Raw genomic sequence first — 15086 nt, forward strand, 5'->3', positions numbered from 1 at the left:
TATGGTCACCTGATTTATAACAAAAATGACACTTGAAAAACAATGGAAAATGGATTGTCTTTTAAATAGATGGTACAAAGGTGTAAGGCATTTGGATACTTACATTTTAAAATGTTTGACTCCAATCTCATTCACTTGAAAACATTAATTTCAGGTTGATTATAGCTGTAAATATGAAAAGTGGAATAATTAATCTTTCAAAAATATATCATACAAAAATATTTTCATGACCTTGGAGTTTGTGAACATTTAAATAAAACACAAAAAAATGCTGAACATAAATGAAAATTATTGACAAATCTGACTGAAGTTAAGAAATGTTATTCATCAAAGATGCCATAATAGACTTGAAACATAAACATAGAGTCGGAAAAGACGTTTACATACATGTATCTGAAAAAGGACTTCCAGAACATATAAGAAACTTCTGCAGAACAAACAGGCAAATGCCTCCCCACCAGAAAAGTATGAAAGATTTGCATAAGCCCTTCACAAGAGTGTATCCTAATGGCCGATAAACATGAAAATGCTCAAATTGTTTAATCACCAGTGAAAATGCTAACTAAAATTACAATGTGATATCACCACACACTCACCAGAGAGGGTTAAAAATGGAAAAGATAGCATCAAATGTTGACAAGAATGTGGAGCAACTGGAACTCTCATACTTTGCTGGTATTAGTACAACTTCTTATGAAAATTTTCCCATTATCTGCTAAAGCAAAATATATGTGCACACCTTAATACATAGCAATCCAACTCCTTTGAATATATTCAACATAAACACATATATGTGGTCACCAAAAGACTAGTACAGGATGTTTACAGCAGTACCACCCAAAATAGCTTAAAACTGAAAAAAACCCAATGTTCACCAACTGGAGAATGGATAAATAAATCATAGTATATTCATACAACAGAATAATATAAAGCAATGAGAATGAAAAAATTAGAACAAGATGCCATAGATCAATCTGACAAACATAATATTGAGAAGAAGAAGCCAAACACATGAGAGTAACAATCTGTATACAGTAACTTTATACAATTCCATTTGTATAAAGTTAAAAAAAAAAAAGCAAAAAAAAATCTATGACAACAGAAGTCAGGACAATGCTTATCTTTTAGGGAGAGGGTGGTAACTAGACAGTAGCAGGTGGGAACTTGAGTTTGGGTAGTATTTTATTTTTAATCTATGTTCTGCTTATAGGAGTGTGCTCACTTTGTGAAAATTGATTGAGTTGTACACCTATGATTTGTACCATTTTCTCGGTGTTATTGGTGTTTACTTCAAAAGTAATTTTTCTTAAAACTTTAAATTTCTGTAGATATTCATAATCACTTACTGAATGTAATCAAATAAGAAACCCACCAAAAAAAGTATGTTTGTGTACTCAAAGGTACTTTTATGGAGAAGATTAATATATAACTTTAGTTTTTTTCTCCAAAGTAATCTCTCACTGAAAGTTAACTCCGCAACGTTTATTTAGAACTTTCAGTAACTAAGAACTGGAGATATCATCGAGAGAGCTTATATGACAGAAGAGTATGGATACACATCAGGGTTACAATTTAGGATGAAATGGCAAATACTGTATGCAATAGTAAATTAGGACGCCTGGTGGCGCTGCAGGCTAGGAGTGTGAATAGTGGGCTCTGCGGATAACCCAGGCGCCATTAAGCTGGGGAATCCAAACTGAATGCTTTCTAAAAGAAGGACGCATTTTAGGTAAGATCTAGTGGCTAGATCTTCAGAGTGGGCGTCGTTCTTGTGCAAGTCAGTCAAGAAAGATTGAATTCGCTGTTATTTAAGCAAATTATCTGGATGGATTATATACCGAGTTGAAGAAACTGCGCCTTCTGGACCGGGTCTGAACAATGGAGACTGCGCTAGCAAAAACGCCACAGAAAAGGCAAGTTATGTTTCTTGCTATACTGTTGCTTTTGTGGGAGGCTGGCTCTGAGGCAGTTAGGTATTCCATACCAGAAGAAACAGAAAGTGGCTATTCTGTGGGCAACCTGGCAAAAGACCTGGGTCTCGGGGTGGGGGAACTGGCCACTCGCGGCGCGCGAATCCATTACAAAGGAAACAAAGAGCTCTTGCAGCTTGATATAAAGACCGGCAATTTGCTTCTATATGAAAAACTAGACCGGGAGGTGTTGTGCGGGGCGACAGAACCTTGTATATTGCATTTCCAACTCTTACTAGAAAACCCAGTGCAGTTTTTTCAAGCTGATCTGCAGCTCGCAGATATAAATGACCATTCTCCAGAGTTCCCAGAGAGGGAAATGCTCCTAAAAATCTCAGAGGGCACCCAGCCTGGGACTGTGTTTCCTTTGAAAATAGCACAGGACTTCGACATAGGTAGCAACACTGTTCAGAACTACACAATCAGCCCCAATTCCCACTTTCATGTGGCTACTCATAATCGCGGAGACGGCAGAAAATACCCAGAGCTGGTGCTGGACAAAGCACTGGACCGGGAGGAGAGACCTGAGCTCAGCTTAACACTCACGGCACTCGATGGTGGGGCTCCGCCCAGGTCCGGGACCACCACAGTTCGCATTGTCGTCTTGGACAATAATGACAACGCCCCCGAATTTTTACAGTCACTCTATGAGGTACAGGTTCCTGAGAACAGCCCCCATAACTCCTTAATTGTTGCTGTCTCTGCCCGAGATTTAGACGCAGGAGCGTATGGGAGTGTAGCCTATGCTCTATTTCAAGGTGATGAAGTTACTCAATCATTTGTAGTAGACCAAATAACAGGAGAAATTCGCCTGAAAAGGGCATTGGATTTCGAGGCAACTCCATATTACAACGTGGAAATTGTAGCCACAGATGGTGGGGGCCTTTCGGGAAAATGCACTGTGGCTATAGAAGTGGTGGATGTGAATGACAACGCCCCCGAACTCACCCTGTCGACACTCTCCAGCCCTATCCCAGAAAACGCCCCGGAAACTGTAGTTGCTGTTTTCAGTGTTGCTGATCCAGACTCCGGGGACAACGGTAGGATGATTTGCTCCATCCAGAACGACCTCCCCTTTGTTTTGAAGCCCACATTCAAGAACTTTTACACCCTCGTGACACAGAGAAAACTGGACAGAGAGAGCCAAGCCGAGTACAACATCACCATCACCGTCACTGACTTGGGGACACCCAGGCTGAAAACCGAGTATAACATAACCGTGCCGGTCTCCGACGTCAACGACAACGCACCCGCCTTCACACAAACCTCCTACACCCTCTTCGTCCGCGAGAACAACAGCCCCGCCCTGCACATCGGCAGCGTCAGCGCCACAGACAGAGACTCAGGCACCAACGCCCAGGTCACCTACTCGCTGCTGCCGCCCCAGGACCCGCACCTGCCCCTCGCCTCCCTGGTCTCCATCAACGCGGACAACGGACACCTGTTCGCCCTCCGGTCGCTGGACTACGAGGCCCTGCAGGCGTTCGAGTTCCGCGTGGGCGTCACAGACCGCGGCTCCCCGGCGCTGAGCAGCGAGGCGCTGGTGCGCGTGCTGGTGCTGGACGCCAACGACAACTCGCCCTTCGTGCTGTACCCGCTGCACAACGGCTCCGCGCCCTGCACCGAGCTGGTGCCCCGGGCGGCCGAGCCGGGCTACCTGGTGACCAAGGTGGTGGCGGTGGACGGCGACTCGGGCCAGAACGCCTGGCTGTCGTTCCAGCTGCTCAAGGCCACGGAGCCCGGGCTGTTCGGCGTGTGGGCGCACAATGGCGAGGTGCGCACCGCCAGGCTGCTGAGCGAGCGCGACGCGGCCAAGCACAGGCTGGTGGTGCTGGTCAAGGACAATGGCGAGCCTCCGCGCTCGGCCACCGCCACGCTGCACGTGCTCCTGGTGGACGGCTTCTCCCAGCCCTACCTGCCGCTCCCGGAGGCGGCCCCGGCCCAGGCCCAGGCCGACTCGCTCACCGTCTACCTGGTGGTGGCGTTGGCCTCGGTGTCGTCGCTCTTCCTGTTCTCGGTGCTCCTGTTCGTGGCGGTGCGGCTGTGCAGGAGGAGCAGGGCGGCCTCGGTGGGTCGCTGCTCGGTGCCCGAGGGCCCGTTTCCAGGGCATCTGGTGGACGTGAGCGGCACCGGGACCCTGTCCCAGAGCTACCAGTACGAGGTGTGTCTGTCGGGAGGTTCTGGGACAAATGAGTTCAAGTTCCTGAAGCCGATTTTCCCCAACTTTTTGCCCCAGGGTGCTGGTGATGAAGTAGGGAAAACTGCAGCCTTCCGGAATAGCTTTGAATTCAACTAGCGATCTCATTATGACGCATTGTTTTGTGCCATTTATCCCAAACTTTTTCAGATCTAGAATTTGAAAGTGTCATGGACAAAAATTTCACCTTGAGATTTAGGTTTTATTTCCCCTTTTAATGGATTTGTCTGTTAAGCTTTATGTTGTCCAATTGTTGAAAATTAAATTTTATTTTCATTGCATTTATTTACAGAGACATTCCAAATTCATGCATGCTGTTAATTTTCCTGAGATTTGTTTTTCTCTTCTTGTTGGTTTTTGTTGTGATAAACAATCTTAATAAAATCAAATATTCATTTTATTTTCTATATATTCTGCCCATTCTATTTTATCACACTCTGAGTATTATATATTTGATGCTAAAATGCAAAACCTAAAAATGTTTCACATCATTGTCTGTATTTTAATTGTTTAAAACAAAGACAAATACATATGCTAACAAATCAAATACGTTAGAAAATATGCAAAATGCAACAATCTTCTATTTACTCTTTTTTTGCAGTCCCGATTTCTATTAGCAAACTTTTTGAAAACAGTTTAATTGAATTATTACTTACATGAAGGAAAGTGAACAAATACTTTATATTCAACTCAATATATATTCACAAGGTAACATATTTAGTACCAGCAGCTTGATGAGAAAATGGAACATCACTGGCACCCCAGGTGCCACAAAAATTACTCCTTACAATCACTACTGGCCCAAGTATAGCAAATATGCTGACTTCCAATACCATAGTTTAATCTTGCCTCTTCTGAATTTATATAAACAGAGTAATAGAGTATAAGCTACCTGTGTCTGGCATTTTTCACTTAGCATTATGTTTATGAAATTTAACTGTAATACAGCTTTTAAGTTTAGTCCTTTCATTCTCATTGCTGTATAATATTTCACTGTATGAATATACTATCCCTGCAATCCCAGCACTTCAGGAGGCAGAGGAGGGCAGATCACCTGGGGTCTGGAGTTCAAGACCAGACTGACCAACATGATAAAACCTGGTCTCTACTAAAAATACATAAATTAGCCTGGTGTGGTGGCACATGCCTGAAATTCCAGCTACTCAGGAGACTGAGGCAGAAGAGTCTCTTGAACCTGGGAAGCAGAGGTTGCTGTGAGCCGAGATCGAGGCATTGCAATCCAGCCTGGGCAACAAGAGCGAAACTCCATCTCAAAAAAAAAAAATTATCCTTTAGATCAGTATTTGGGATGGGAAACTATACTGCTGTGAACATTCTTTTACATGACTTTTGGCAACCTGCATGCAGTTTTGTTGGGTATATGCCTAGGAGTGAAATTGTTAACCATCTTGTAAGTACATGTTTACTTTTAGTAGACATTTCTCAATAGTCTTCCAGTGGTTGTACTAATTTACACTGCCATCCCCACTGTCTGGATGTACAAATTTTTCCACATTTCTGCCAACAAACTGGTCTGTTTTTTTATTTTATCCCATTGGCAAGCATTTTATACCTTTTTTAAAGCTCTTATTATATTTGTTTTTATTTTTTTACCATTAAGGAATATGTTTGTAACTGTTATGAGCTGAACTGTGTTCCCATACTCCCTTAAATTCATATGTTGAAACCCTAACTCCCACTACCTTCAGAATGTGACTGTTTTTAGAGATAGGTCTTTAAAAAGAGGTAATCATATCAGAACGGCTCACTAGGGTAGATCTTAATCCAATACAACTGCTGTACTTATCAGATGAGGAGATGAGAACATAGAGAAAGAGATGGCAGGCATGTGAACACACAGAGGGATGATTATGTGAAGATACTAGAAGAAGATAGCCATCTTCAAGCCAAAGAGAGAGGCCTCCTAGTGAAACTAACCCTGCCAACACATTGATCTTGGACTTCCAGTCTCTAGAACTGTAAGGAAAGAAATGTCTGGTTGTTTAAGCCACCCAGTCTGTGGTATTTGCTACAGCAGCTGAGCAAGCTAATATAGTAACTTTTTCATAAACTTTAGACAATTAATTTCCTATTGTGATTGCTGAGTAACTAGCACACCTAAAACAACTTTCATGTTTTGTTTTTCAGATATAGCCATATTACTATTTTTGGGTACTTCTCTGGTCAAACTGAAACCTCTTTATTGTTCCACTAATAAGTTTTATTTGATTTTTGTATGAAAAAAGAATAGCATTCTTATTCTTCCTTTTATATTTGTTTCTCTCTTACACTTTCCAACCTCTCAGTTGAACTTCTACTTTTACATTTTACATTTTTACTCCCATAGCTAAGAATTCCTTGTCTTGTCTATAGATACATTTTAGAACATGAAGATAATATTTAAAATTTACTTTTAATGACTATATAAATTACGAATGCCCTGAAGTCCCAAATCATCAAGAACACACTGTATCAGAACAAAGTTGGGTTTATTGATTTGTTGCAATGAAAGAGACTGCACACAATAGGAAACATGGGTCACTTTAGTAACAGGGTCTCACAAAGAAGCTATAGGATTTGGGCTTCTGTTAACTGTTTTTAACGGAGGTTCAAGAAGTACAGGTTAGCTCTGGATTGAACGCTTTCAGAAAATTGGGGTAATTCTATATTATTTTAATGAATTTCACTTAGGAAGTGGGAAGAACACTGAAATTAAATCTGTAACTGCTAAATAAGCAGCATTCACTCATACTAGCAAGGAAAGGGGGCTCTTTTGTCTTTTTCTTTTTTGGTTTTAGACATAGTTCTTGTTTTTGTTTCTCCTTAAGCATGAAGTCTTGGTCCATCAGGGTCACAAGGATCTCTTCTGGTCTTGGTTTTCTATGAAATGGTTATCATTCAATAGGAGAAGATCATGGCCAACATCTGAGTGTCAGAACAATTTCAGGTTATTGGGCTGATTCTCTTTCTCATTGTTCATTGCAGAGCCCTATTACTTACTGAAAACTTTAAGTAGTCTGGGATTACTTAGGGATCTAAGTAATCTAAGATTTGAGATTACTTCATTTCTACTGTTATTTTCTTAATGGTGTATCTCTAAGTTTAATCTGGTTATTTCCATCTGAGATTTGTGCTTGTCTGATACTGAATACTCTTAATAAACAAACTAAGAAAACTAACAAACAAAAAAGATATTGAATATTCTTAGTTGTTTCTCTGTTCCTTATATTTCTCTTTTATTTTACATTTTTAGTTTTTCTTCTATGTTCTAAGTCTCTCACTATATTTTTTGGTGATAGAGACTATCTTTCCTGCTCTTTGGATCCAATGTTGTACCAATGAGAACAGTATGTTACTAAATCAAGACCAAATAGATTCATTATTTTAGACTCTATTAGCTAGCTTTACCATATTTTCAAAATCTCAGTCAATAATTTGCCTTTCCTAACCTGAAGCCCTCTAGCTTTTTACTTCCATCTGGAATAAATGATCTCTAAGTCTGTACAAAACTATCAGCTTATCTTCATACCTCTCCTGGTTGAATACATTACTTAGCAGATCTCTTGTCTCCCTTTTGATTCCCTCTCTTTGCTGCAATATATCCTGAAGTGTCTTCCTAAAGGAGGGTTCACAAAAAAGACTTCTGGATCTGCCAGGCTGAAAATTTAAAATAATTAATACATTGATTATAGATTTATAATTTTGACAAAAAATTTTATGCCAGTGTGATTCTTGATCCTTTTTATACCCTCACCTCTCTCTCTTTTTCTCTCTCTCCCTTTCTCTCTTTCTCCTTCTCTCTCTCTCTCTCTCCCTCTATATTTCTGTGAAGAAAGGAATTTTCCGTGTCTCTTTCCCTCAGGATTTTCTCTTTTCTTTTTTAGATGCCTTGAATTTAATAATAGTATTATAATTTTTTCATTCATTTTGCTGAACACTAAATGTATTTATGTATTCTAACAATTTATACCTTTTTCTCTCTGGGATTACTTCATTTCTACTATTATTATTATTTTGAGACAGATCTTACTCTGTCAACCAGGCTGGAGTGCAGTGGTGCAATCTGCAATCTCAGCTCACTGTAACTTCTGCCTCCTGATTCTCCTGCCTCAGCCTCCTGAGTAGCTGGGACTATAGGTGCCTACCACCACACCCAGCTAGTTTTTCTTTTTGGATTTTTTTTTTTCCAGTAAAGTCAGGGTTTCACTATATTGGCTAGGCTGGTCTTGATCTCCTGGCCTCAAGTGATCCATGAGCATCAGCCTCCCAAAGTGCTGGGATTACAGGTGTGAGCCACTGTGCCCAGCCCACTTCTACTATTATTTTTTCTTTTCTTTTCTTTTTTTTTTGAGACGGAGTCTCACTCTGTCACCAGGCTGGAGTGCAGTGTTTTGATCTGGGCTCACTGCAACCTCTGCTTCCTGGGTTCAAGCGATTCTCCTGCCTCAGCCTCTCAAGTGGTTGAGACTACAGGCATGCGCCATAACACCTAGCTAATTTTTGTATTTGCAGTCGAGACGGGGTTTCACTATGTTGGCCAGAATAGTCTACTGTTATTTTCTTAATAGTTATATCCCTAAGTTTAATCTTGTTATTTTCTTCTGAAACCTGTGCTTGTCAGATATTGAATATTCTCAATTATATGTTTCTTATATTCTCTTTTATTTTACATCTTTAGCTTTCTTCTATGTTCTGAAGTCTCTCACTTTATTTTTTAGTATTTCTAATGAATTTTTAACACTAGTGGCATATTTAAATTTCTACGAACTTTCTTGTTACTAAACATTATGGATTATGTACTAGTGTTATTATTACTACATAATTATTACTACATTACTACATACTTGGCTATTTTCTAAATGTCTGATACATACCTCATTTAATCCTCAAAATAATGGAATAATTAGTGTCTATATTTTCAAGTTGAACAAACTAGAACATACAGAAGTAAAGCAACTTGCCCAAGGCCACTGTCCTAATCAGTTAAGGCTGCTGTAACAAATACTATAGATTGAGTGGCTTATAAACAACATAAAATTATTTCTTACAGTGTTAGAGACTGGAAGTATAAATTCAGGGTGCCAGCATGGTTGAGTTCTGGTGAGGGCCCTCTACCAGGTTTCAGAGAGCTGACTTCTCCTTATTTCCTCACGTGGAAGAAAAAAGGCAAGAGAACCTCTGGAATCACTTTCATAAATGCACTAATCTCATTCAGGGCCATTCCTTCATGACCTAATTACCACTCGAAGCCCTGTTTCCTACCATCACATTGGGAGTTAGGATTTCAACAGTCACCTAGCTAATAAGCAGTGGAAGTAGAATTTGAATCCAGTCAGGCTGACCCCAGAGACATTGCTTCATTTTTTATTAAAGAATTTTTTTTTTTTTTAGCAACAAGGTCTTGCTGTGTTACCCAAGCTGGTTTTGAACCTCTCAGCTCAGGTGATCCTCTTGCCTTGGCCTCTTGAGTAGCAGAAATATACTACCATGCCCAGCTCAGAATTTGCTGTTTGTTTTTTACTTTTTTCTATTTTAAAATCTATCAAAATTCAAAACAGTGTATACAGCATGTATGTACAAAGTGTATACAACATATATGTACAATTTAAAACAACAATAACATGGTAACTCGTATACCCATTACCCAGTTTAAGAATTAGAACGATGCCAAGACCTTGGAAGTCTGTGTGCCTCCCTGTTGAAAGACGTTATGTGTCTTTCAACCCTGTGTAAAACAATCAGTATTCTGAATTTTGTACTTGTTTGTTCTTATTTATAGTTGTAATTGATAAGCATGTATTCCTAAATGATATATCATTTAGTTTTATCTGCCTTTGCAGTTTATATAAATGAATTTATGTAGTATGGATCCTCTGTGAGCTTGTTCTTTTTAATCATTATGGTATTGAATTTATTTATATTAATTCAGTTCATTAATTTACACTGTTCTATAGTATTCCATTGTATAAATACATTTTTACCCTTAAATTCATTTTACTAATGATTGACTTTTTGGCTGTTCTAAGAGTTTTGTTACTATAAACAATGCTGTTATAAGCATTATTGGATATATTGCCTCATACACTTGGGCAAGAGTTCCTTTTCGGTACGGACACATCCTGGAAGGGACTATCTGGGTCATACCAAGAACCAGGAAAATATTAAATTGAATGAAAAAGACAACAAAGGGATGCTGACACCAAGATGACAGATGTCAGTATTATCTGACAAATATTTATAAACAGACCTCATCAAAATGCTTCAATGAGCAATTATGAACATATTTGAAACAAATGAAAAACAGAGTCTTGGCCAAAAAAAAAGAGAAAGATATAAAGAAGTGCTTATGGAAATTTTAGAAATTAAGGATATAATAATTGGGCCAGTTGCAGTGGTTCACATCTGTAATCCCGGTACTTTGAGAGACTGAGATGGGTGGATCACCTGAGGTCATGAATTTGAGACCAGCCTGGCCAACATGGTGAAACCCCATCTCTACCAAAACCATCAAAATTAACCAGATGTGGTGGGACATGCCTGTTATCTCAGCTACTTGGGAGGCTGAGGCAGGAGAATCACTTGAACCCGGGAGGCAGGGAGGTTGCAGTGAGCCAAGACTGACCCACTGCACTCTAGCCTGGGTGACAGAGCAAGACTGTCAAAAACAAACAAACAAACAAACAAAACAAAACCAAAAAAAAAAAAACACCCAGGTATAATAATCGAAATAAAAACACAAGATATGGGCTCCACAGCAGAATGGAGGGAACAAAAAAATCAATGAACCAGAAGATGGAACAATAGAAATTATCCTTCTGAAGAGGAAAGAGAAAATAGATCATAAAAAATGAACAGAAGCTCAAGAACCTGTGGGGCCATACCAAAAGATCTAACGTTTGTGTCATTGGAGTCCCAGAAGGAGATCAGAAAGAAGGTGCAGCTAAAAATGTATTCAAAGGGTTGGGCGAGGTGGCTCATGCCTGTAATCCCAGTACTTTGGGATGCCAAGATGGCAGACTATGAGGTCAGGAGTTCGAGAACAGCCTGACCAATATGGTGAAATCCTCATCTCTACTAAAAATACAAAAATTAGCCGGGAGTGCTTGTGTAAATTTGTATTTTTGTATTTTGGGAGGCTGAGGCAGGAGAATCGGTTGAAACTGGGAGGCAGAGGTTGCAGTGAACCAAGATCATGCCACTGAACTCCAGCCTGGGCAACAGAGCAAGACTTTGTCTCAAAAAAAAAAAATGTACTCAAAGAAATCATGGCTGGAAACAAAGAAAATTGGCAAAAGGCATAAACCAGAGATTCAAGAAGCCAAACAAATCCCAAACAGGATAAACCCAAAGGAATCCATACCAACAGAAATCATAGTCAAATTTCTGCAAACTAAAGACAAAATATCTTTAAAGTAATGAAGGAGAAATGACAGTTTACCTACAGGGTAATGACAATTTGAATCAGAGTAGATTCCTCTCAGAAACCATAAAGGTTAGAAGAAAGTTGCACAATATTTTTCAAGTGCTGAAAGAAAAGAACTGTCATCCCCAAATCCTATATCCAGTGAAACCAGCCCTCAGGAAAAGAATTTGTTGCCAGTATACCTACCTTAAAATAGTTGCTAATTCAAGTTCTCCAAACAGAAAGAAACAATTTAAAAAGTAATCTTGGAACATCAAGAAAGAAGAAAAAACAGAGGAAACAAAAATATGAGTAAATACAATAGACTTCTTCTTCTCTTGAGGTTCCTAAATTATGTTTGGTGGTTAAATCCAAAATTATAACACTTTCTAAATGTGGTCCTAAGTGTATGTACAGAAATTATTTAAAACGTATTATAAATGAAGGAGGGCAAAAGGACACAAAGAGAGGTGCATTTTCTACGCTTCAACTGAAACGGTAAAATGACATCTGTAAACTGGTAAGTTACGAATATATAGTATAATACCTAGAGTAACTACTAAAAAGCTGTAAAAAGTGATACACTAAAAAAATCCACTACAACTAAATCAAAACAGAATTCTAAAAAATGTTCCAATAACCCACAGGAAGTTAGAAAATGAAAACAAAGAAAAAAACAGGAAACAAAAAATGACAACGTTAATCTCTACTAATCAACAATTACATTAAATGTAAATGGTCTGAGCACATCAATTAAAACAAAAACATTGGGAGAATGGGTTAAAAGATCATAACCCAACTGTATGTCTCAAAGAAACTTAATTTCAAATATAATGATACAGGCAGATTGGAAGGAAAAGACAAAAATGTATACAATTATTAATGAAAAAAATAAAGCAGGAGATGGGTGCAGTGGCTCACGCCTGTAATCCCAGCAATTTGGGAGGCCAAGGTGGGTGGATCACCTAAGGTCAGGAGTTCAAGACCAGCCTGGCCAACATGGTAAAACCCTGTCTCTACTAAAAATTAGCTGGGTGTGGTGGCACACACCTGTAATGCCAGTTGCTCAGGAGGCTGAGGCAGGAGAATTGCTTGAACCTGGGAGGTGGGGGTTGCAGTGAGTTGAGACTGTGCCATTGCACTTCAGCCTGGGCAACAAGAGCAAAACTCTGTCTCAAAAATTAAATAAATAAATAAATAAATAAATAAATAAATAAAGCAGGAGTGCCATAATGTCATATAAAGTAGACATGAGAGCATAAGAAAATAATCAGAGACTGCAAGAGACATATCAGAGACAGAGTGGGATATTATATAGTGATAGAAGAAAACATTGCAATCCTAGATGTATATATACAAAACTGCAAAATGTATGAAGCAAAAACCGATAGAAAGAGAAATAGAGAAATCAACAATTACAGTTGGACATTTCAATGACCTTCAACAACTGATAGAATAACTAGACAGAAAATCAGCAGAGATACAGAAGAACTCAACAACATCATCTACCAACAGCATCTAATTAATATTTATAAAGCACTCCTATACCAGAATACACCAGAACACTCCAATATCAGAATACACCAGAATAAACAATACCAGAATAGACATTATTTTCAAATGCTCACAGAACATATATAACCACATCCTCAGCCATAAAACCAACCTCAATCAAATTAATAGTGAAATCATACAGAGTGGGTTCTCCAAGCACTAAATTAAACTTAAAATAAATAATGGAAAGATAAGAGGAAAACCTTCAAACACTTGGGGGATATGAAGAAACATATTTCTAAATAATCTTTTAATCAAAAAGAAGATCTCAAGGGAAATTTAAAAATACATTGACCTGAATTGAAAATGAAAATACAACACATCCAAATGTATGAGACATAGCTAACACAGTGCAGAGAGGAAAACTTTATAGTACTAAATGCATACATTAGAAAAGAGGAAAATTCTCAAATCCATCACCCACCAGTTTATCAATTTCAAGCTTCTACCTCAAGAATCTAGAAAAAGATGAGGATAATAAACCCAAAACATTCAGAAGGAAGGAAATAACGAAGATAGTAGAAGAAATCAAGAAAATTTAAACAAAAGTAATAAAGAAAGCAACAAAGAAACAAAGAACTAGTTATTTGGAAAACACCGAAAATAAAATAAAATAATGAACTTCTGGCAATACTGACAAAAAGTCTTGCCCAAACATTTCAGATTTCAAATGTGATTTAGTATGAAATCATTTATATTATCGACTTTCTGGCAGCATATCTCCTATTAACTGGGTTTCTTTAAGTGATTGCTTATATATCATCTCTATCTTTTCCCTGTATTATTGTGTTTTTCTTTCCATATAGATAAAGAAGAGCTTTAAAATAATCAGTTTGTCCTTGAAGGTCTTTATCTTTCTCTTTTGATAAAGCTAAATAATGTTTTAAAATTTTAATGGGATTAACTGAAACATAAAATGGAAATCAGCTATATCAGCTGTACAGGTTGCGTATCCCTAATCCAAAAATCCAAAAATAGGAAATGCTCCAAAACCCTAAACTTTTTGAGCCAATAAATAAATGAATAAAGCAGGAGTAGCCATAAGGTTATATAATGATGCCACAAGTGGAATATCCCACACATAAGTACACAATGCAAACTTTGTTTCATGCACAAAATTGTTCAAAAACATTACATAAAATTACCTTCAGGCTATTTGCATAAGATGTGTATGAAACCTAAATGAATTTCATGTTTAGACATGGGTCCCATTCCCAACATATCCCAGTATGCACATGCGAATGTTCTAAAATAAAAATCTGAAATCTGAAACACTTTTGGTCTCAAGCATTTCAGACCAGGGCTGCTGAACCTATAATTACAGGCTAACTACATAAAATTAAGTTTAACATAAGTTACAACACTTCATCAGTTAAAATGTTATTTCAGCTTACTGGTAACGATTAAGCTAATGAATCTATCCCTTCACGTTGGCATTCATGAGCATAAAGAATATGGGGTATGGTGCTTTTTCACATCGTCTACTTTTCCATCATGTGTCTAGATGAGACCAAGGTTTTGCTTCCCAGTTAATAAAACTGAGCTGTCAAAGTAGATTAAGATGATTCCCAGTGAATGATGAAAATGTTCTATATCTTGAAAAAAATGTGAATTACACACATGGATCCATTTGTTACAATGGTACAGTTAAGATTGGTACATTTCAATTTCTGTAAACATTGCCTTAAGGAAAGAACTATGCAAAAGTAATCATTGAGTGGGAAGCAGAGAATGGAGAGAAAGGTATAGACAGGACAAGAAGACAGAACGTGAAGCTGGTTATGTACAGAGGCTTAATCTGTTTACTTTGTATATGTTGGAATTTTTCCATAATAAAATTTTTAAGTTAATGATTCCTTATGAGAACATGTTTATGAATGCAAACTTAATTCAACTCTACTCTAGCAAATCAAATCAAAGCAAAGGAGGGCAAAGCAGAGACACATTCTCCTGAAACAATCTA

At 38.2% G+C, this 15086-nt stretch overlaps 1 protein-coding gene across 1 annotated transcript; it reads left to right on the top strand.

Moving 5' to 3' along the window:
* Nucleotides 1-623: 623 nt before the first annotated feature.
* PCDHB5 (protocadherin beta 5) lies at nt 624-5649 on the top strand. Its single transcript, XM_012449931.2, has one exon. The coding sequence runs from the start codon at nt 1879-1881 to the stop codon at nt 4264-4266; it is 2388 nt and encodes a 795-aa protein (XP_012305354.2). The 5' UTR covers nt 624-1878; the 3' UTR covers nt 4267-5649.
* Nucleotides 5650-15086: the final 9437 nt, after the last annotated feature.

Source organism: Aotus nancymaae, unplaced genomic scaffold, assembly GCF_030222135.1.
Source record: "Aotus nancymaae isolate 86718 unplaced genomic scaffold, 86718_ANA_hifiasm-v0.15.2.pri h1tg000064l_1, whole genome shotgun sequence".
In the NCBI taxonomy this organism is placed as follows: domain Eukaryota; kingdom Metazoa; phylum Chordata; class Mammalia; order Primates; family Aotidae; genus Aotus; species Aotus nancymaae.

Coding starts and splice junctions, on each gene's coding strand:
- PCDHB5 (XM_012449931.2), top strand. CDS start 1,879: ATGGAGACTGCGCTAGCAAAAACGCCACAGAAAAGGCAAGTTATGTTT.